Source organism: Falco rusticolus, chromosome 3, assembly GCF_015220075.1.
Source record: "Falco rusticolus isolate bFalRus1 chromosome 3, bFalRus1.pri, whole genome shotgun sequence".
In the NCBI taxonomy this organism is placed as follows: domain Eukaryota; kingdom Metazoa; phylum Chordata; class Aves; order Falconiformes; family Falconidae; genus Falco; species Falco rusticolus.
The window spans coordinates 107,041,337-107,064,143 of record NC_051189.1 but is presented as its reverse complement, the minus strand read 5'-3'; the positions used below and the strand labels follow the sequence as shown (position 1 = coordinate 107,064,143).

Sequence of the window (22,807 nt, the reverse complement as noted above, 5' to 3'; positions counted from 1 at the left end):
GGACCAGAGCAAGTTTAAAAGCTTAAGTGCTCTGCTGTATTGTGGTCAATTACGCACCTCCATTAGCCTGTGACTGAAGTGCTAACCATCTCTACCAAGATCTCCTACAGCAGCTGGATTCAGACCTTACAGCTCTCCAGTGATTCCCTTCAGTCAAGAACTGTAGCATCTTCACATCCCAGTGTACTCTTACAGGGACTAAGAGGGCAGGCAACAGCACTGTAATTTTTCTCATCGAGCAAGCTGGAAATTCCAAGTGCAATCTAGCACTACAAAGTGGCAGTGGGTAGTGAGCTGGAAAATGATCCCTGGAGTATGAAATCAGTTACTGGGGTAAGACAACTTATTATTTCACCGGGATATAATTAAACAGAATTGGTTTCTTCAGGTCAGTCAGCGATAAGAATTGAAGTCTTTATGTAAAGTTAACTTTTTATGTAAGCCAAATTAATTCACTCTGATGTCTCCTATTTGTCAATAAGGTTCACTTACACACAAACAAGAGCTTTGGCAGTTTTTCATTTTTAGGCTAGACTAAAATCTTTCTTTCTTTTCATTTCACAGAGTTCCAAGTAAATATTTTATTTTCTTGACTCACTTTTCAGGTAAAGACAAGTTGTGGAAAGTAATACTTTACATTGTTGAAGACTTGGAGTATCTCCAGAGAAAGCTAGTGCCTGAATTATTCTTAGAAAGCAATATTTTGTGGATATTTCCTTTTATTTATTTATTAACAGCCAAATAAAATCATTTATATAGTTAAACTGAGATTAATTTGCAACCTCTCCCAACTGGATGGAGTACTTCGTTATATAACCTGTCATCAGGATTATATGAATGTTCTTTCCCAAGACCACAGGATTTGAAATTAAGTGCTCTTTGCCCACAGATTGCTTCCTTGATTTCATCAGCTTCCTTACGCACAAACTTCAGCAGTCATCTAGAAATTCATGTGAATCACGCACTGAAGGATGGCAGCTGGTGAGAGGTTTGCCTGGGTTTAAAGGCCCTTGCGGTGGCCTAGAAAGAAGCTTGGGTCCTCCTTTACTTCTTTGTACCAATGAAGAGGTCCTTTTCCCCTTTTTAAAATGTTCTGACATTTTTGAAAAAAGCTTTCTACTTGTTCAGGGCTGGTAGCTGCCACAGGTCTCTATTGCTTTCCACAGACTAGGGGCTGGTCCCTTCCTATCACCGCTACAGAAACCAACGACATGCAGCTGAGGCTCAGTAAGCCTCTTGCTCCTCAGCTTGGAGACACAGTTTCTTTCCTCATCACACAAGAATGGAATCTAGTAATTTAGATGTGTCTACTGAAATTATTTAATATGCTACAGAATTTGCTTACATCTGCTGTGGTACAAAGGTAAAAGAAGCAACTAGTCTACAGTTAATTTTACTTACTGAATACTGATGAAGTCCTTGAGCCATTCACTGATTCCCACTAGTCTGCAGGAATTGACACTGTAGGATGCGTTTATCAAAGCCATCTTCTTTTTGTAGATTTGACCAACATCAAAATCCTTGGAACACCAAACATATCAGGTGGTGTGAGTTACAGGAAGTAGCGTTTACACACATCATGACAAAACCAACTGCTTTCACCACAGCTGTGCCCACAGTCCCTACTGGGATCCTTGGCCTGTGTGCAAAGTATTATCTAAACCCATCAAGCCCTGCCTGGCTCCAAACAAACCCTTGTAAAACACACAGCCTACAGAACCAGGAACTCACGCTTCATGGCTGGGGCACATCACTTGCGTTGGTGCACAGCTAACACACCAAGCTGCTCTGTCTTTTCCTGCAGTGAACGTCAAAGATGTCAAGTCACATGTGTGGACTAACCAAGTCAACAATTTAAGACTGTGTGTAGCAAAGGCAACACAGATTTCTGAAACACAGAGCTGGGTGTCACCGTCTTCTGACAGAGGTCTGCTGTTTCTGTGCAAGGCACAGGTTCCCAGCTCATCAAACCTCATCAAACCAGAACGCCAGGAAAGCTGTACAGCTGGGCACATCCACTAACACGTAGATGAGTCTCGTGGGCTGCCTGGCAGCACGTTTCTCTGACACAAAAGGTTTGTCTGATGTGCCATACTAGCAACCTTTTCAAGTACAGAGGACTAGGCAGAGTGTTATACTTTCTCACAGTACACTTGTTAATTACAATACAGATATACTGCAGCTCACTTTCCTCATGACCAGTACGATATGATGGTGGCTTGCAAACTGAAATCTTGACTGGGTCATAGTCATGACTTCAAGGGCATTTTTTTATAGTCATAATGTATATACAAACAATACCTAAGTAACAGTTAGGCTGCGCTTAAAAAAAACCCAACCAAACAACAACAGAACACAGCCTAACAAGCTGTTTCATTATTTGCTCATCTTTCTGGCAGTATTTAAATTCCCCTAAGTAAAGGAAGTATTTTATAATTTAGAACTAAGTAGTGAAACTAAGTAGTTTATTTAACCTGATTGTAACTTAAAGAGATTGCTAGATAAAAAGGCAAATACTGTCTCAGGTTTGACTAAAGACCTATCAAAGACAAGAAGTATTATATTTTCTTTTCCTTCCCATGCAACAGACTTTTGATCAAGACATTGCTATGTACGTACAGTAGACACATACATCACCTTTATAGATCCTACGCAGAACGGTCACTAACCTTAAAATGAATGCAGCTTGGTTTACTATAGAAAGTACATCCCTTACGTTCACGACCAGACACTATTTGCTTGTGAAAAACTCCAGTTTGGAATTTCTCCCTTTTTTTGTCAAAAAGTTCTTCTTTCACTACACTTGTAGCCAGCTGCTTTGGAACCATTTCTTCTTTGGATATCTAATAAGGAACATCGATAAAAAACACCATGACTGTAAGTGTGATCACAGAATCTGTAGCTCCAAGTAGAAAAGTCTGCAGAATGGAATCTTTTAGGATCTGGCCAGCCTTTATCTGTTTCTCTCCAGATCAAATTCAGCCTCCCAGCTTTCATATGAAGAATTTTACTCTCAGCTGTCTGTTCTGTAGCTTATCATCCAACACTATGACATAGTGTTTTTAAAGGCAGCATTAGATCTTGTGCACTTAAAGGATTTTTTTCTCCCTCAACTTCTTAAACAAATACTCATTCAGAAAAAATCAGCTAACTTCACTGCAACATGGCAGCTAAGCTGGTGAAGGTTCTGGAGCATAAGTCCTATGAGAAGCAGCTGAGAGAACTGGGGTTGCTTAGCCTGGAGAAGAGGAGACGCAGGGGGGGCGTTATTGCTCTCTACAACTACCTGGGGGTCAGTCTCTTCCCCCAGATAACAAGTGACAGGACAATAGGAAACAGCCTCAAGTTGCACCAGGGGAGGGTTAGATCGGATATTAGCAATTTTTTTTTCAATTGAAAGGGTGGTAAAGCACTGGCACAGGCTGCCCAGGGAGGTGGCGGAATCACCATCCCTGGAGTTGTTAAAACAAAATGCGTAGATGTGGTGCTCAGGGACATGGTTAAGCGGTGGGCTTGGCAGTGCTGGGGTAATGGTTAGACTTGATGATCTCAAAGATCTTTCCCAACCTAAATGATTCTGTGGTTATAATTTCAGTTATGGTCCAGCACTTCTTCCATGAAAGTATGTACTGACATTATTTCTTTTTGATTGATTACAAAGTCTGCTCTTAAATGTCTTCTACATCTCAGAAAAAGCAGTACATGCAAGTATACCTTTGAATCACATTTAGGATTTTAACTTCACAGTTCCACTGTATAAGAGTATTTTATATTATTTTATATTATACTCCACTTTATAAGAGTATTAAGTATATTATTTACTTCTGTTTAGAGTATAGAATACTACTACTTTGCTAGAAGGTATGCTTTTCTTTGCCTGTTATTATTTCTAGTACGAGATATCACAACATTTACCTTGTGCAAGTCACATTCCTGATCCCAAAGTCCTGGGAACTCAGGTTCTAGTAGGGTTTTGTCCCTCTCTTTCTCATCGTCATCACTTTCACAGAGCACGTCATGGGGTATTTCTTCAGAATTCTCTCCTACAGAAGCAGTTCTCTCACCCGCTGAGGAACAAGCTAGCGGAGAGTGCCATGACTTCTGTGAAAGACCGTAAGTTTTGAAGATACAGTTAAAAATTACTAAAGGACAGTTACTTCAACAGTTAACAGTTTATGAGCTCTTTTAACACAAAAATGACAGGTGTATAGAGCTCAGAGGCCAAGGATGACAACTTAGGTCAATCCTTTCTTAAAACACCGAATACAAACCAAATCTTACGTTAAAAGCATCTGTACGCTGTTAACTGTATACTGTAGGAGGCTAGAAACCAGTCCCCAGGCATGAGAACACTGCAGTTTTTGAATGTTTTGCATATCACGTGATAACAAAGGGCTTTGTTGTTTTGTTGTAGTATGACTATTTCTACCAACACCTCCCTCCCCACCTCTTTTCTTTTAAATACCTAAAGATTGCATGAGGCCACTAGTTTCATTAGGGAATTAAATTCCATCATTTCACCTCCATTCACCTTCATTTTCCAAGCCAGTACTCCCTGGAATACTGCGAAGATAAAAACCAACGAACTATCCAGACCGCTTATGTCTAGAGAGAACCCTGGTCTCCTTTGTAATACAGTTGAAACATTTCTCGTGTGCTCACAAACTCATCTGAATCCTTACTCAGGGATGAAGGTAATTAAATAGGAAGTGATGGTACTCTGCATGGCTTTTGATGCCTCTTGCGATTCATGTGTCTGAAAATTCACGTCTTCTTACAAACCTCCCCACACCAAGCAAGACAGTGTCTTTATTCATATAAGCATCAACAAGCAAGACAAGGGAGACTAACGGTCATTAAGAGATCTAGGGGAGAAATGACCACCCACTTGTTCTGTACTTGTTCTGTTTGGTTGTAGGCTCTGCTATTCAGAGACAAAAGAATTCACTGACCTGCACCTCTGACAAAAAGTACACCTAAAGACAGGTAATTCTTAGGCCTTTGTTTACCTGTGATACTGCTCCAGCTGAGTGTTTGCAGGTCGTCTCGATATATCGCCACGTTTGCGTTCTCCACAGTGAAGAATCCTCAAGTTTACCACCACCCTTAATTGCCTTAGTACAGGACTGACTTCTTTTCTGCTTGCAAATAGAAGCTTCTTCTTGCAAAATTCGAGAAACAATCTCAATTTTTCTTGACTTTTGCCGTTTTCTAAAAGCTCTGTAATGTTGTAAGAAATATTAAACCCACTATGGTTGCTATTAATAATATTCGCTGCAGTCCAGTTTCTTTTGAGCCTTTAAGCTAAAGAGCAAGTCTTTAAATTGGGTGCATTGGTAATTTGTGCGAAGACAACAGGTGATTTAGAGGCTATTTATACATTTTTGCAGACTAAATATACTCAATTACAGTGTTTTAGAAGTTGAGGAGTTGACAAAGCATACCAGTCACCGCTACTGAAAAACAAAGGGTTTAAATACTTTTCCTAACCTTGTCAGCTATTTAAAGAAAACTGCCTATCTGAAATCCAGTGGATTTAATAAAGGAAGGAAGAATTTTTTAAGATAGGACATAAATACTGAACTTGTAAGATATGAATTCAAAGCTATGTACAACTACAAATTCCATGACACACTGCGTAGCATGACAAAAGTGACAGTAGATAATTTAATCTCAGTTTTAATACCAGCAGTTTAGTACACAATTTTCTGCAACAAATATTACCCACACTAATGATCAGTTTTAATATAGACCTTCACCTCTTCAAGTAATCCATATAAATAATTACTGATTCTAAACAGGAGCAAAGAAAATATCACCTCTCATTTAAATACAGGCTACTGGCTACTGAAGCACTTTAATGCCTGAATGTAGCCTCATAATGTCCCATTGCAGCAGATAAATGGCATCCTATTTGTAATGTATTTTTGCAAAATCGCAGTACAAGGAAGTTAAATCACGGATACAAAGACATAGGAGCAGTATACGGACTCCCAGTGCTAACTGCCTTAAGTAAAAAGCCATCCACTCTTCCTATCAGTTCTTGGCTTTACAAATCTTTTTGTAGGTGATATACAAATTAATGGCATAATGGTTTTAATGACTAAAGAATTATTTTCTTTTGCAGATAATTCAGAAATATATGTTCAGGCTGAAATCTACTCGGAGAAAACTGAGAACATCCCGTCACAGGAGAGGAGAATGGCAGAGCCCTGGGAGAAATAACTAAGCAGGTCTTCAGCAGATTAGGAGGATAGTAGCTGAAATTAGAAGAGAACTGCTATGAGGAACACGACACAGCTAACGTTAAGACTAGCAAACTGTGATCTCCCTTGGCCTGCAAAGGGAAACAGTGAAAGGCAGAAAGCAAGGTGAAAAGGATTAAACTTAAGAGTTGGGTATTTCCAGCAGATCTCTACAAACTCATACGATTATTTTATTAATATGCTTTTTAGAACATATTTAGGGATAGCAGAGGTGGTGTTACGCAGCTGTCAAAACTGAAGCTTTATTTAATCAAAACTTAGGACTTACTGGACCTTTATTAAACCTCTAACATTTGCTACAGTTTACTGCCCTTGTAGCAAAGCCAGCATGCAGAAATGCGTATCTCGGCCATCCTCTGTTTGGTATCTTAGCTCAAATTCATCTTCATGAGTGGTTAAAAACAATAATTATGCTTTTTACCGGAGCAGATGACGTACAGGCACATTCCTATCAACTTTGTTACACAGGCAGACGAGTACTTTCAATCAGAAAAAGCATGAAGACTACCTTGCTTCTACTGCAGTGCAATCTTCCAGAGACTGTCTCTAAAAGCCTCTGAAAGCTATTCAGTTTCTGTAGGGACAGCGTTCAGGAAATGCAGAAGTACAGTTACTTCGGGCATCCAGTTTAGATTCACTGAATTCCCCTCCTGAAGCAGTTTATCTTCTTTGCACTACTGACAGAACATGGGCTCCTAACTTTGGTTCTCTGAATAACACACCTAAGCTAGAAGTTCAAGTCGCTTAGAACAGACTATACAAATATCACACATCCAGAGTATAAGCATGAGTTCACTCCCTTGAGACAGTATCGTAAATCTTATGTTTTCAGAATCTGATTAAGAGCTCAAATATATTCCTGCATGAGCGTCAGTAAGCAGCTGAGAGTTTGAGATAGATAGGAATACTTACTGTTTCTCTTTTTCATGCTGTAGCTGTCGTTTATGGAGGAAAATTTCCTTGGCAACATTGCCTCCTTCTGCTAGGACAGCTTCCCTCATTTCCATCTCCTGCTTCTTTGCCTCAAAGGCCATTGCTTTGTTCCAAGCCTGGAGAGTTTGGAGTTTTTCCTATGAAGCCACACAAACCAGTTTAGTATTTGATTCATATATTAAAGAATATAAACCAGAATCTAGTGTTGGTCTCCTTATCTAAGTATGAATTCATGGTAGATTTCCCTGAAGTAGAACTTCCTGTCTTTAATACACATGGTGCTCATGGTGTGCTGAGATGCAGAAAGCTCTGCCTAGGTCAGGGCTACTTCTTTACGCTCCTAGCCTGCCTCTGAAATGCTACTCCATGAAGCAATGCGGAAAGATACAGTTCTAAACAAACCAGTATTAAATGAATGTAATTCCTTCAGATTTTACAGAACGTAAGTAGAAAAGCAAAGTAGCACAGCTCAGAAATTCTTAGTTTACATTATTTAAATTCTTAAGTAACTGGTTTTCTTCTGTATGAAGCATAGTTGCACTGGGATTCAAATAACTAGAAATGCTTCTCGCTGGGTTTCAGAGAAGTTGTAGTTTGCATTATTTTGAAGAGTCACCCTACCAGAAGAGCTAGATTGTTGACAGAATCAGCTCTCTAAGTAGAAGTGTCAAAATCTGCACATACAAATCTAGCACCATTACTCCTATAGTTAAATTCTCCCCAGTTTCAAGGGATTTGGTCAGTGATCTGACAGCATCACACAATTCTGCAACAAAAACTCAAATTACTTGCATTAAAACCTAGCAGTCTAACAAGCCAGTTCCTTCACTCCCCATGCAAGCCACAGCAGCAGTACCCTGTTGGAAGTTAGGCTGTTTTTCAGGGAAAGCACAGCTTGTATCCTTCTCTCCATATGCTCCTGAGTTTTCACTTCTTCCTTTGCATTTTTTTCATGAATTCTGTAAGCAAAGTAAAATCTTTCAGGCTCATATCCTGGAAAGCTTTTAGTATTAGAATGTTTAACCTGACAAGTAGTAATTGTCGATGTCACCAAACATTCTTCCTGTAAGCCTCTGTGTTTACTATGATACTGGGTGTGGGTACAGCGGAACAGTTGGAAGACTCTTCTATATACGGTACCGCTCAAGTCGCAAGTGCCAACAGGCTTTCAACTAGTTTGCTCAACAACTTTTTTTTTTTTTTTTTTAAATTTTGAATATGAAGAATGTGTTCCACATTATGACATATGTCTAGTTGCTAAAATAAAGTAAGAATTCAGGTGTTGCTCATATAACCATTATCTAAACAATTACATAGTGAACTTTATATGAGCCAACCACTTGTATCCACGTTAAAAATAAACCCTAGGAACTCCAAAAGCTAGAAATATGTGGGCATGAATCAAGCCTGAGAGTATTCCAGGTAAACTAGAAAAAAACCTAGTAAGATCAATATATTTGATACATTACCCAGGGAAAAAAAAATGGTTTGTTTCTATTTGGTTGTTTGTTTTCAATTATTAAGTCTCACATGCCATCTAATGAAAAATAAACCATCACAGAAACAGTACAATTATTTACATCACCTTTTTCAATGAAGTGCTAGCATACAAGTAAAAGTAAGTAAAAAAGCTTCACAGTTTCTTTAGTAGCAAAATAATTCAACAGCGCAGTAATTATATAAACATAAACCCATGAGGAGAACATTCAATTTACCATTGTCCTGGGTTCAGCTGGGGTAGAGTTAATTTTCTTCTTAGTAGCTGGTGCAGCGCTGCCTTTTGGATGTGGTATGAGAACAATGCTGGTAGCACACTGATGTTTTTAGCTGTTGCAGGGTAATGCTTATACTAAGTCAAGGACTTTTCAGTTTCATGGGCCCTGCCAGCGAGAGGGCTGGAGGGGCACAGGACAGGACATGGGGAGGGGACACAGCCAGGACAGGTGACCCGAACTAGCCAAAGGGCTATTCCATATCATATGGCGTCATGCTGAATATATAAACTGGGGGAAGAAGGAGGACGGGAGGGACATCAGGCATTATGGCATTCGTCTTCCTGAGTAACTGGTACACGTGATGGAGCCCTGCTCTCCTGGGGATGGCTGAACACCCACCTGCCCATGGGAAGTGGGGAATGAATTCCTTCTTTTGCTTTGCTTGTGTGTGCAGCTTTTGCTTTACCTATTAAATTGTTCCTATCTCAACCCTCGAGCTTTATGTTCCTTTCTTATTCTCCCCCCGTCCCTCTGGGCGAGGGGGAGTGAGTGAGCACCTGCGTAGTGCTTGGCTGCCGGCTGAGGTTAAACCACAACAACCATCAACCAGAAAAGAACAGGAGCACAAAGAAATGGCCTATCAACCAATTTCACCAGGCTGCAAGAAAGCTTTTTTACCACATTTCAGAGGGAATATACAACAGCAGAGAGCAGGTTTGAAACCTGGAATTTAGTTATACTACTTCAGAAACAGTTCAGTTAATGACATAAATATATATGAAATGTTTCAAATCGTTATTAATGCCTGCAAGCAGTCAGACCCCTCTGCATCTCATCAAAAAGGCTGTCCCTTCAGCTACAGGGACCCTGAAGACTACACTAGTGCACTAAGTGGATCGTCAGCTTTCCAAGTCCTTTTGTGCCATGCAAAATTTGATTGCTTCACTGCCACTAAGTGAATGCTTCATGGCAGAAGATTTCCAAGTGGAACGGAAGACACACCTAGCAGAGAAATGACTATATTTCAAAGACTGAAGGATAAACTATTGCACACCAGAGAATGTATACAATAACAGAAAAGGAATAAACAATAACCTTGCTATGCTTTCTCTGAGGAAACGGACTGCTTTTTCATGGTTCCTTTTGGCATCTTCAAGTATTTTTTTATGCCTTTCTTGATATTTTTTCTGGGCTTCCTCTTCTTTTCTACAAAAACACAAGCAAACCAACAATTGCAGCAGGACTAAGGAAACCTTAATTCCAACACAATGACATCTAAGGGTGGGGGTGGGGAGATTATTAATATGTGCTGAAACAAGGAGACTAATCTCCGCCAACTTCCCCCCCTCCCCCTCCCCTCCTGTTTTCACAAAACCAAGTGGTTTCATATGTAGACAAATTTTTTTAGACATTTTAGACAAATTTCTAAACTAGTGTTCGCTTTCTCTCCAAGAAATCTCGATGAACCTCACCATAGGTTCAGAAGGTGCTGGTGGCCAACAACAATGCAGACACATGCAGTTAGTCTGATCCAGCAGCTTCATTTCCTTAGACAAAAAGCATTCACAGTTTTTGTGTTTAGCAAGTTTATTTTCATAGATCAGAAATCTTTGCCTGCAGAACTGCAAGACTGTGGGCAATTTTTACTTTAATTATGTTTCCTCATGCTTCTGAAGCAACATGCAGCTAAGAAACACAATATCACTATTTTTGGATATTATTTAAATTAGCTTATCTTTTCAACACCTGAAATAGTGAGCTGGCTAAAAGTAATTTGGAGAAAGGAAGCAGAGGCTTATAGATGCTTACTTTGCTCTAGCCCGCCGATTTTCTTCTGCTTGCAGTGCTGCTATTTCTTCCTTCCAAATCCGCACCTTTGCTCGTTCTTGGTATTGCATCTCTAGCTCCTCCTCATCTTTTTTAAGTTGTTCATGGAGGATTTCATATTTTCCCTGCTCAGTTTCTATCTGCCACATCTCAAGCCTTTAAAACAAAGCATGAGCTGCTTTCACTGAAATACTGACATTCTTTCACTTACTTGAGACTATCGAGTAGCTAAGGCTCTACATAAAATAAATAAAATAAAAAATAAAATCGAAAATATATCCATGTTTTAATTTATTTCTTTAAATTATATTGTAAATCATACCTTGTTACTGACACAGGTATTGTACCTTTCAGACTAAGGCTCATATCTAACAGCATATCTCATTTTAAAGACATCAAAAATATCAGTAAGCAAAAAAGTAAAAACAAATTAAGGCTCAAGGCTCTCTTTCTCAAATTTACATTCACCCAGAAAAAATAAGACAACAAGAAAAATTAGAAAAATAGCTTTTTCTTCAAGAGTAAATAACTTCAGGGACAGGCCATAGCTTTTATTCTTCTATGCTTTGTTGAAGGAATTTAGATATGATAGGTTTACGTATGAACCGATTAATAGTTATTGCTAATCACACAATAAATGAGTCAAGCCTTTATAAGCTATTATACAACACTGCAGCAGAACACTCTGTATCCTGGTTAACCAAGTGGTTAACCACATCCATAAGCTCATGCTTGTGTTCTTCCTTTGATGCAGTGGCATTAGTAGTTGTACCTCTGGTGCTAAAATATAAACACACGCTCCCATTGCCTTCCACAGAACAGTTTTATTCTGTCTTATATAAGTAATTTAGTATGTGTGAACAATCAATTACAAACAGCAATACTAGCCTAGCATAAAAATACCACAATGTCTCCATTCTCAATTTAAATCTTTTTCTTTATGCCCTAAAAAAAAAACACTAAGAAGCATATATTAGAAGCATTTATGCTCATTCAGAGATCAATGTCACAGACAGATTTACTTTCATCCAGCTTATTTCCCATTTAAAATAAGACCTGTTTAGGTCCACAATTTATGGACAACTCAACTAAAACTAAAACTTCATTTATGTGTGCAAAACTAACTCAAGGACTGAGCCACAAGCAAGCAGTTTCCTAAGCAATGAACTGTTCAGGCTAAAAGTTGCTCTTGAGATCCTCTGCTTTGCAGTCAACCTCACATGACCTCAAACGATGTAGTTCAGTATTTACAAGCAACTTCCATAGAGATTAACTTTTGAATCCATTAAACAGTATATGAAGAACACAATAAAGATTGATTCCCATCAGACTGTTTCTCATTCCCTCACTTACATGTTTTCTTGTAGTGTCACAGCAACTTTCAACTCAAAATCCTCCTCTTCCTCCAGTTCAGTGCACAATTGATTGCGCAGTGCCTGAAGGCGGGACAAGGCTTCACTGTTAACATTAAAAAGAAACAATCAGGAAGAAACTGGAACTAATAAAGGTTAAAAAATATAATCTGACCCCCACCTCCAAGATCAGCAGTGATAAAAAGTAGGTTTGAGGCTGAGATTTATGTTTTAGAACTCCACTAGTTTATGCACTCTCTTATTTAGCCTTCTCAGTATCCATTCTTCATTCAAAGGCATAGCTTTCTTTAAACTACTACACACTGAAATACTCCTCTAAGTTTCAACCAAAGCCATTGACCAGTAAAGTTTAATGAGACTGTTCATTTCTCAAGCTGATAAAAGTAGTATTACTGATAAAAATTAGTTTAAGCGAACCTAGACTGATTTTGCTTTTAAAATGGCATTACAATATTCCATATACTTCGTCTACAATGGCAGCATTGCCAGACAGTTATTTTCCTTGGTCTTCTCTACCCAGGAAGACTAACAGAAAGTATGCAGAATCAACCACGAACTGACTATACTCAACATAGACTCCCTTCCCCAAAATGAAAATTGGAAATGGATCTTCTACCTGAACCTACTACTCTTATTTCAGAATTTTTGTATTGGGCATCAGTAATGTTAATGTCAGCTAGTATTTTCATTACTGCTAAAATACAATACCTCTGAGCTTCATAAACCAGACATTTATCAAGTTTTTTATTCTATTATTAACTTGTTAACTATAATAGATTGCAAGAATTGATAAGCATAAAAACTTCCACAGAGCTTTTCTGTCTTTGTTGGGTTTTGTTACTAAAACTGTCTGAGATCCTGAACAGGGAGTACTAGCACCCATCACAGGGGTCTCATTAGCATTCAACTCATCATTTCTGTTTAAGCAGATATTCCATTTTGGCAGTTAACCTACCTTTATCATTGCACCATTCATCAACACACTAACTTGAAGATTAACACAGGTCATAAAATGCAGCTGCAAAGTTTGTTCACAATACACTGGTTCCTGGTACACAACCCACCCACTTCTTTCTATTTAAACCAAATGTGAAGAGTACAGTAAATTGCCTCCCACTTTATAGCAGAAGCGTTACAGAACAGCTCCTGGATGCAGAACTACTCCCGAAAGGCATTCATGCATTTCACAACATAAAATAAACAAAAAAAGAAATGGCATATATATACATACATATATATATATATATATATATATGAAAAAATCCTGATTGTAACAGTTAACAGAAGCAAACTCATGACCTCTAAAACTGCCATAGCACATTGGGTTGGTTCATCATACTGAACAGAAGTGATTGAGACCCTGATAAACATAATTGACAGTAATGGGCTAGGCTGATAAAATAACCTGTTGCTGTTATATTTTAAAATATCTTTCCTATCCATTCTTAAGTTTCCACCTCTTTCTGCACTGATTTACCTAACAGAATATTACCCCTAGACCAGAAAGCATAGAGGTCAATGATTCCCAAGCCAATCCACCATTAGTCTATTTCAAAAGGAGGAATTATTGTTGAAAATACATTCAGCCGGAAAGTGACTGCAGTATTAGCCACATGCCTTCAGCGACAGGGGAGTGAAAGCATTGCTCTGCTCAACAGCTGAAAGTGCAGCAGCCTTGTACCAGAACAGCCTTCCAAGCTAATGCGGTTACAGCTTAACCTGAGCATGACAACGGGTTTCATCACTGGTCTGTTCATGTCTTTAACATATGTGCTTAAGAATTCTATCAACTGTTCAACAATATGGAGAGATGAAACCAAGAAAGTTTATCTCATTAATTACACACAGATAAACACAGTGGATGCCTGTAATCTTTGGCATCCAGAAACTCTCTACCTACACATTGCCAGCCTCCTCCTCTCTCTCTATTTCAAAGTCTAAATAATCCAGCTGCTCTGCTAGCACCTTGATCCGCCGTTGACAGGTACTCAGATCATCTCTGCAAGAAACAAACAGATTATTTATATTTTGCAAGTTCTTCACTCTTTCTGAAGAAATTTTTCCTTTTGTGGGCAAGAGTCACAGCTAGGATTCCTTCAGCTCTCCCAGTTCCCCACCACCATCTCACTTTTTCTTTTAAGATCTTACTATGAGGTTCTTCAGAAGCCCTGGTTAATTTCAAACATTTTCTCCAAAGATCCAGGAAAATGTGACAAGTGTATTCTGACATCATCCATAGTTCAGGCATCAAAAATGACAACAGCATAAACAGCATCTTTGTACATTAGCTTTCTTCAGAAACAGTTGCTGCTAAGGGACATCTTTGTGACCTTAACACATCAAAACACTCATAGAAGGTGCTTCTCTTGAGTTATGTGAGCAACTCCACTGATTCTAATGTACCATATCCATCACAGTTAAGAAAATGTTTCCAATTAATTTTCCATTTGATCTTTCCAACTGACTATTGAACTATCATGATTGTGCAGACATCATTGAAAGGAATTAGCATCTAGTTCTCCCAGACGAAACATCTCTTCTTTAACATTCATTATTGCATTTAATTTTTTCAAGTATGTAATTAATTCTTATTCTTGATCCTTAATTCTTTACAAGAGTTTGGGGATATAATGAAAATATTCTATTAAAAAAGTGTTGCCATCACATAACTTTCAAAAAAAGAATTCTATAAACTCTAGTATTTGTTACAGATACAGTATCCCAGTATTTGATGATGACTTAGGCCATCGGATCATGTTCGCTTAAATACTAAACCTGGCTTTTTGGGCCACAAGTTCCTTTTCTTTGACCATGTCACTGAGCTCTTTTAGGTTCCTCTGTAAGGTTAATACACAAGCTTTATCTGTATACTTCATAGCCTGAGTTTTATTAATGTAGTCCACATAGTGTTCCAAGCTTTTCCTTTGAATTTAAACACGATTAACAATGAAACCATAATGAGAAATTACGTGAAGTTTGTACATCATCCACTTCTGCATTTGTGGGTTGTTTCAGTTTTGTTCTTAGTCTAGCAGAACTGTTACAGATATGACCAGTATAAATAAGGAAACAAACTAACATAATCTGTACAGAAGTTTACACACACATGCATTTAAGCCAAGATTTTTAGACATGCATATCTGATGTTGAACATTTACACCAACATTTAATGCATGAATTATGGGTCTTTGTTCTGAAATGCCTGTGGGTGATTATACCTCGGGTTTGCACATTCAAATTTTCCTGAACAACGGTCTAAAACTTTAAAGGGAACATTCCATACTAGTTTAAAACATATTATATACAGCAGACCGGTTTGTTGATGCGCTAATCTCTCTTATCATTTTGGTCTGCTTAAACACATAGCAAGAAAAGGTCTGAAGGTCTGGGGGGTTTTGTTTGTTTTTCTAAATCATTTTGGTGTATTTTGAGTTTATCTGTTGATAATGGTAACACTGCCAGCATGTATTGGTGGTAGGTATATGTGCAATGCAACCTCCCACATACATATGTTAACAGATGTTATTTGAGCTTTTCATCGTGCCTTATAACCCTGCACCAAGTCATTCCAGGGCAGAGATTAACAGCCTCCTCAAAGTAAGCCAAACCATGCATTGATCTTTGACGAGAGCAATAGCTACTTAAGGCCACATTCAGACCACTAAATTCCTTTCCAGGCATGACCTCTGTTACATGTAAACTTATTTCTTCAGGAGTAAGTCCACTGTACCACCTACTTGTAAAATCAATGAGTACAAATCTACCATCATACCAATATCTGGTCTATCACCATACCACTTTACACAGTGGTATGAAACCCTGTACACGTGAAAAAACTTACAATCCAACACTGGTATTCTTTGGCAGACAAACTTCTCTTTTTCCAACTGCTCCTGATGTTCTAGAAGTACAGAGGGATAGAAACACAACACTACATATTATTACAAAGAGTTGACTGAGTTTTAGAAGAAGTGTAAATTGGTTTGAGAAGAGCCAAATCGCCCACATTAATGTGGTGCAATCATTGTGTTATATGTGCACACCTACAATGGCTTCAGATTAAAAAGTGTTCAGTCTGTCTTTATCTTACCCAGCTCATTGTTTTAACAGTAGCAACCGATTAATTTTTTGTAGAAGTCTATATTGCCTATGACTAATTTGACAAAAGAATGCATAGTTGAATTAACCAAACCTTCTCTTGAAAATGTTTAAAGGAAATTACTATAAAGAAAATTACTGTTAGGACTGGTAAGAAGTGATTTACATGCTAGAATCAGGTTTGTCTCCAGCTCGTTCAGCAGTGTCCTCATTTCCCATTTTGACACCACAAGCCAACTCTTCTTCAAGCTGGTATTCTAATAGATATTAAAACAACAGTTTAATAAAGAGATTTTAAACTCTAAAACTCAAAGCTCTAGGTATACTTCCTATCAAGTCAAAACATGGACAATCAGAGACAACATTTTATAGCATTACTTCAGTGTATATTAAAAAAAAAAATTGTATAACAAGACACGCGGGACTACTATGGTACACCTGCAAACCCAAACAGGAAAATACCCTCTGCCTTCACTATGGAAGTGTCACCAACAATCCAATGCAGGTGGAAAAAAACCCAAACAAAAACAGGGAGAGGGGCAGGGGGGAGGCTAATTATTGACAGGTTTTGGCCAACAGCCTAGTATGTTTATCTGACATTACCTTATCCTACTATACTGTGAAGATCAAAAATTTTTATAAGAATTCTTGTAATCAAGAAAATTACAATGAGAAAAGAGCAACCCAAGAACTCTTTTTAACGTAAAGATCAATATTCAGCACTACACCACGATAATCTGTAGATTGTGGTAGATATGTTGCCTCACATACTAGACTGAAACATACTTCTGGACACAAGTAGAGAAACTGGCTGCCAACTAAGAGGTATCTGGTGGTATCTGTGAGACATCCAGTTTAGATGTCTCAGGGTATCCAACATCTCCACAAAGTTGAATCTAGAAGACCTATGCCATTCTGGAGCCAGATGACAGTCTAGAGCACTTCAAGTAGCACTAGATGCTGATGTATGAGCAAATCAATCAAGTCCTTACAGTCAAGTATTAGATTTTTACCATCAATAAATCTGAACCAAAATGCCTTACAGAGGTAAAAAGTAGAGAATTTACTGCTACAGAAAAGATGAGTTTGATTTGGGTTAGTTACAGCTGTGTAGCATAATGCTAGAGAATACCTACTGGAATCATTGCATTTACTTGGAATGTCATTCAACCCTAGAACCGTACTGTTCCCATCTACTATGTTAGAAGACACATTAATGTTAGTTTTTTGTGAGTTATCCAAACAATACATAATTTTCACCCTCCCAGTGTTCTTCCACATCAGAGAACTGACCAGCTTCCTCTTCGTTTTCTTCCAGAAATGGTGGAAGATATTTTTGCTCTTCTTCCTTACTATAATTGATCTCATAATCTTCCATACTGATAGTTCTTTCAAAATGACCAGGCTAAGAAAGAGAAGAGCATAGGATTTACATATATATATATATATAATCTCCAAGAACTTGCAATAGTGGTGACTATATCTTGAGATTAATTAATAGCATTCAGTAAATACTTAATGCTTGTGAAATAACTGGATACAATCACACACCTTTGTACTAGTCAAACACTTTAAGTATCAACTTTAATAAATGTCTTCTAGAAAAGAAAGGCCACTACCATTATTTTTTTTAATAGCAATCAGTTCAATAATTAAACAAACCTTGTGAATGTATTTTATCTACTTAGGCAATCACTTTACTCAGGATGATTAGGGAACAACTCCAACAAACACTACTTGCTTTTGTGTCCTATGCAGTTACCGAATGTTAAGTAAACAGTTCTCATCTCAAATGCTGACACCATTAATTAGAATTCAGTAAATTCTATATGTCATCTGGAATGAGTTATCACCACATGCCTGAGCATCTCAACAAGATCTTACTCATACAGAGAGTTGTACACATGATGAGTATTAGTGAAGGTGGTGGCTCAGCTTTGGGTGCATTTATCAATCCTTCTCAGGAACTCAGAAACATAAACTAGAAGAGAGTTATCTATTTTCTCCAGGTAAGGAACAGAGAAAATACTTCATGTAAGTATGGTGCAGACCAACCAAATCATAAGAACCACCTTAAAACCAAGCCAGAATTTCCACACTGGGCTGTGACTGACTTAGGGATGTTGGCGGCACTGGGAAGTCACACAAACACAAGACGAGCCCACAGCCACCCCATAGCCTTCTGCAGCTCCAGCCGCCCCAAAGGTTTCCACAGCTCCAGCTGCCCCAAAGCTTCCCGCAGCTCCAGCCGCCCGCAGCACCGCCCCGGGGACACCAGGCCGAGCCCTACCGGCGGCAGAGGGCCCGAGGGCCTTCCACCGGGCCGCCACCCCTCAGCGCCTCACCGCCTGCAGGCCGCGGCCCGCGCCAGCCGCCAGGAGCCCGCCCAGGGCCCGCGGCTGCGCCTCTACCCCCCCCCGCCCCGGCGGCCCTCCGCGCCCCGCCGCCCCAGGGCAGCCCGGAGAGCCCCGCGCTGCCCGCCGCTGGGCCGAGACGTCCTCCCGGGGGCCCACAGCTGGCGCGGCGGCGGGCAGGGCCGAGCAGGCCGCCCCGGGCCCCGCGCCTCACCGCCGCCTCAGCGCGGCTGCGGCCGTTGGCTCCGCTGCCACGGCAACGCGGCAAACCACACCCAGCCGACCGTGCGGGGCTCCCCGCCCGCGCAGTGGTGCGCGCCGAGCGCCGCCGTGCTGGCAATGCCGCGGGCGGGCCGAGGGGCGGCGCGGGGGGGGCCGCGGGCCTGCCCCGGCCAGCGGGTGGCACAGCTGAGCGCCGGGGCGGCGCGTTGTGGCTGTTCCCGCCTCGACGGTTCTTTTATTTTTAGTAGCGGAGGTTAAAAGATGAACTGGTCTGCAACGCGACGGCTTTCCGGCTGTGATTGGCAAGGGCTGTCACATCTTGGGGAGCTTTTGGCACGTGCACTAAGATACATGTGAGGACGAGTGGCATGGCCGTGTGCCCCTCACTGCCCCGTGACGCCCATGTGGCTGCAGGGCCGTGGCACCTCTCCAGCCACGCTTGGGCGTTGAGCTCGGCTGGCTTCAGGTACCTGAAATCCCAGAAATTTCCAACTTTCAGCTTACTATTTACTCTACACACACGTCTACACTTTCAGCAAGTTGGTGGCATTATGATGGAAAAAAAATCTTTTTAGTCAATTGACGTGACGTTCCGCCATGCAGAAGTCCTGTAGATTTGAAGGTCGGAATAGGCACATTTTAGAATATTGAAGATTTCCCAGTTTCAATCCAGCATAAAGCTGTCTTAAATGGCTTTTCAGAAATAAGCCTGTGCTATTCTGACAATAGGATTTCACCATTAGTTACTAATTAAAGGTTATTACAGAAAAAATCCTGTGTACTGATCACACCGCCCATCTGTAACGTCACGTTCTGAATGCTTCCTCCAGCTTCAGCAGAAACCACAGGTCTTGAGGTTCCTGGTAAATAATGGTCATTACAAGCATGCCCAGAATCACTAGATGAACAAGTGTTTAGATGGTATTTCAGTAATTGACACAGTAAAGCTAATGTGTCTGTATTCAGAGGATGTGTCTCCATTGGAATACTCTGCTCTTCAGCGGTATCTTCTGAACCTGCGTGTTTGCTACCATGTGATCAGTTGCCAGGTTTTAGCTCTGAACTGGTAATTAACTGGGTTTCCTTTCTATTCTGTTCCAGGTATTGCCTTGACAAAGTTAAGGAACAGTGCAGTTCCATTCACAGAAAAGCAGATCCTTGTCCCCTTATTCTTGGCGCGGGGCCTAAATGACATGCTAGAGAAATTCAGCTATGCAAAGATTCAAAGTGATTCAGTTATTAAAATATTGGGGCATCGTTCTTTAAGCGGAGCTCCATACCAAAATACACACTGATCTATACATAGAGACAGAAAGCATTCTCGGATTTATTGAATTGAAAATGTTCCCCAATTGTTAGCAGTATTTCTGTAATTTTTTACAGTTGCTATGAGAAGCAAGGTCTGGTTTTTTGATACCATGCATGTAAGCACACGCTGCTAATCTAAATATTTATTTCCACTGGCACCCACAGCATAGAGCATATATTATTCACAGCAGCCCATTAATTGTCCTACACTTATGCTACGTCCTCATTCTTTAGAAATATATGGACATTCTGAGCTCTATAGATGGTAGAATCTTGATTTTATGGCATCTATTCATATTACATAAAACAAATTACATACAGACATTTGCAGGATTAAAGCTACAAGATGTAGGCTAAAAATATGCAGTGATTAACTGTATAGCTCTCTCTGCAGATCTAGAATAGATATAACTGTTGTTAACTCTGAACCTGCCAGTTCTCACACTCCTTTAGTCAGGACACAAAAGATCCAAGGACATTTTTTTCCCCTCAAGAAAACACTTGTAAGAACACCTGGTAATGTCACTGATTTTCAGTTTCTTGTGATATTTTTATCCAGGATATTTATTTAGTCCCAGTTTACAACTGTGTGGATGATTTTCATAACAACAACAAAAAAAACCAAACGTAGTTTTAGCAATAAATAAATATGAGTTTAACCTCTAAGGTTCCTAAAACCCTAACCAACACCTGAGTCAAAAAAGAATAGCTGATTTGTGTCTTTGCTGTAAACCAGAATGGATTATTACCACTGCTGCAGCCAGAGACATAGCATTCAGACATGATTAGGAATTGAATTGTCATTCTGTAGAAAATGTTGACATAATATTCACTCTGAACTGGACAAAGTTCAAATTGCTAATCCAACTTAATACAGAAATGCCAGCTGTTTTGTTACTGAGGTTTTACAATAGCCCCCTTCCCATCAGCACCAGTCAGCTCAGAGTGCTCACTACCAGTTACGCCTGACTGTGTGATTTCCTGGCCACTGGTCATGATTTTGCATCGGGTGATTAATTTGACACGAGGGAAAGGCAATCTAGATTTTTATCTCCCATATAGATGCAAGAAGAGAGAAGATACCTGCAGTTCCTCTGAAGATGCTAAGTTACAGCTCCCCAGGCAAGTTCTTACCTCCCGATCCACAACTTAGCCCTGCCAAATTAAAGTAAGTGAATCTATTCCAGCTTTAAGCTTCAAGAGATGCACAAAAAGGCACTGGGTGATGCTACTTTTCTAGACTTCGTAGGCCCTGACCACCAGTGATACACCTCAGAGAAACTGGGTAATGTAGTAAGCATGTATAAACTAATACCCTGCTGTTTTCTTAAGGTGAAGTTAAATTTAGAGGCATTTCAATGGAGTTACCTTAGTACCACCCCATGATAGACTGGAAACTTGGTAGAACTGGATGGTTTGGTTTGTTATATGGCTACACGCCGTGCTTCTGCCGGCAGTTGGTATTTCTTTTCTGAACGTTTCCAAGGTGACAGTAGCTCATATACGGAGCTTTCTAGCTTTTAGGCAGGAAGACATGCCAATAATGGAATCTTAGTTTTTGCAGCATGGTTCATAGCAGATTACATAAAACAACTTCTCTGACCCTATTCTATGATACAGATAACTTTAACAACAGCAAACAACTGTAAACAATGGCACAATGTTGATAAGCCTCTTACCAGTGAGTCACCCTTACAGATGTAGTAAGAAAGAGCGAGAGGGGAGTTTGCTACCAGAGCAGTCCATCAAGGAAGGACCCAGGGTGACATCAGCTGTGAGTGCACCATTGAGAGCAACACGTCTGGAGTAAGGCAATCATCTCCAGTCCTGGAACTAGCCCTGGCTCAGTGACAAAGTGGGGAATTTCATCCCAAATCTGTTGCGCGGAGAAAAGAAAAAGAGGGCAAAGTGTCTGGCCACACTGCACTTCTTGATTTAAAAAAAAATAAAATCTATGCAGACTAAGGGAGGAACTGCATGTTCTTCAGAACGTTTGGAAACAGGTAAAAACTGGATTTCTCAGCCAGTGCTTTAGGTGAGAAGACAAGTTGTGGTTAGACTGATCTTTACTAAATACAGACACATTTGTGTTGGGGCCACGGGACATGCATACAGTGCAAGCACAGTACAACCTCTGAAATGAGCTAAATATTCCCACCATGAGATTGCTACTGAAATTCTGAAACCTCATTTATAAAAATAGGCATATGTGTGTAATTTATATATCTAGAGACATTTGGCGACGTTGCCACAACAGTCTTTCACTAGCTTTTAAGTCGAATCATGGGACAGTGAAACTAATTATCTATGTGGTACATTTTTTGCCTCTAAAAATTTTATGTGACAATATGACATCTTTACTTTTCTGGCAGTAAAACCATCTATCCTGTTTAGAAAATTATCCATTAAGAATATCAGGTAAAGCAGTGCAACTGTAAAATGAATTTTAATAATTTCCTTTTGAAATGCTCTCAGAATCCTGAGGTAAGAAAGGACTATGAACACTTGTTCTTTGACCCAAATCACTGAGCATATTTCTCTGCAATCCCATTGAGTCATGCCCTCCAATAAAATTTCTTACCACAAGTTAAATACATTATTTTACCATAGCAGTTACAAAAGTATGAGTGACTATGATCAGGAAAAAATCACGCTGGTTACATTTTCCAGAAGAAAAATACTTGACAGGTTTTGAAATGTGGGTTTCTGGC

General features: G+C 39.7%; 1 protein-coding gene across 1 annotated transcript in view; it reads right to left on the bottom strand.

Moving 5' to 3' along the window:
• Positions 1-22,807, bottom strand: part of CFAP74 (cilia and flagella associated protein 74) — a 92,149-nt gene that overhangs the window by 31,711 nt on the left and 37,631 nt on the right. Inside the window, exons 4-16 of the mRNA XM_037381590.1 lie at positions 17,473-17,617; positions 16,379-16,469; positions 15,956-16,015; positions 14,015-14,113; positions 12,095-12,199; positions 10,724-10,897; positions 10,010-10,120; positions 8,056-8,158; positions 7,179-7,336; positions 5,010-5,220; positions 3,916-4,101; positions 2,670-2,843; positions 1,402-1,520 (exon numbers count right to left, since the gene is read on the bottom strand). Coding sequence (XP_037237487.1) covers positions 1,402-1,520; positions 2,670-2,843; positions 3,916-4,101; positions 5,010-5,220; positions 7,179-7,336; positions 8,056-8,158; positions 10,010-10,120; positions 10,724-10,897; positions 12,095-12,199; positions 14,015-14,113; positions 15,956-16,015; positions 16,379-16,469; positions 17,473-17,590 — 1,709 coding nt within the window. The 5' untranslated portion in view covers positions 17,591-17,617. The remainder of the gene's footprint in view (positions 1-1,401; positions 1,521-2,669; positions 2,844-3,915; positions 4,102-5,009; positions 5,221-7,178; positions 7,337-8,055; positions 8,159-10,009; positions 10,121-10,723; positions 10,898-12,094; positions 12,200-14,014; positions 14,114-15,955; positions 16,016-16,378; positions 16,470-17,472; positions 17,618-22,807) is intronic.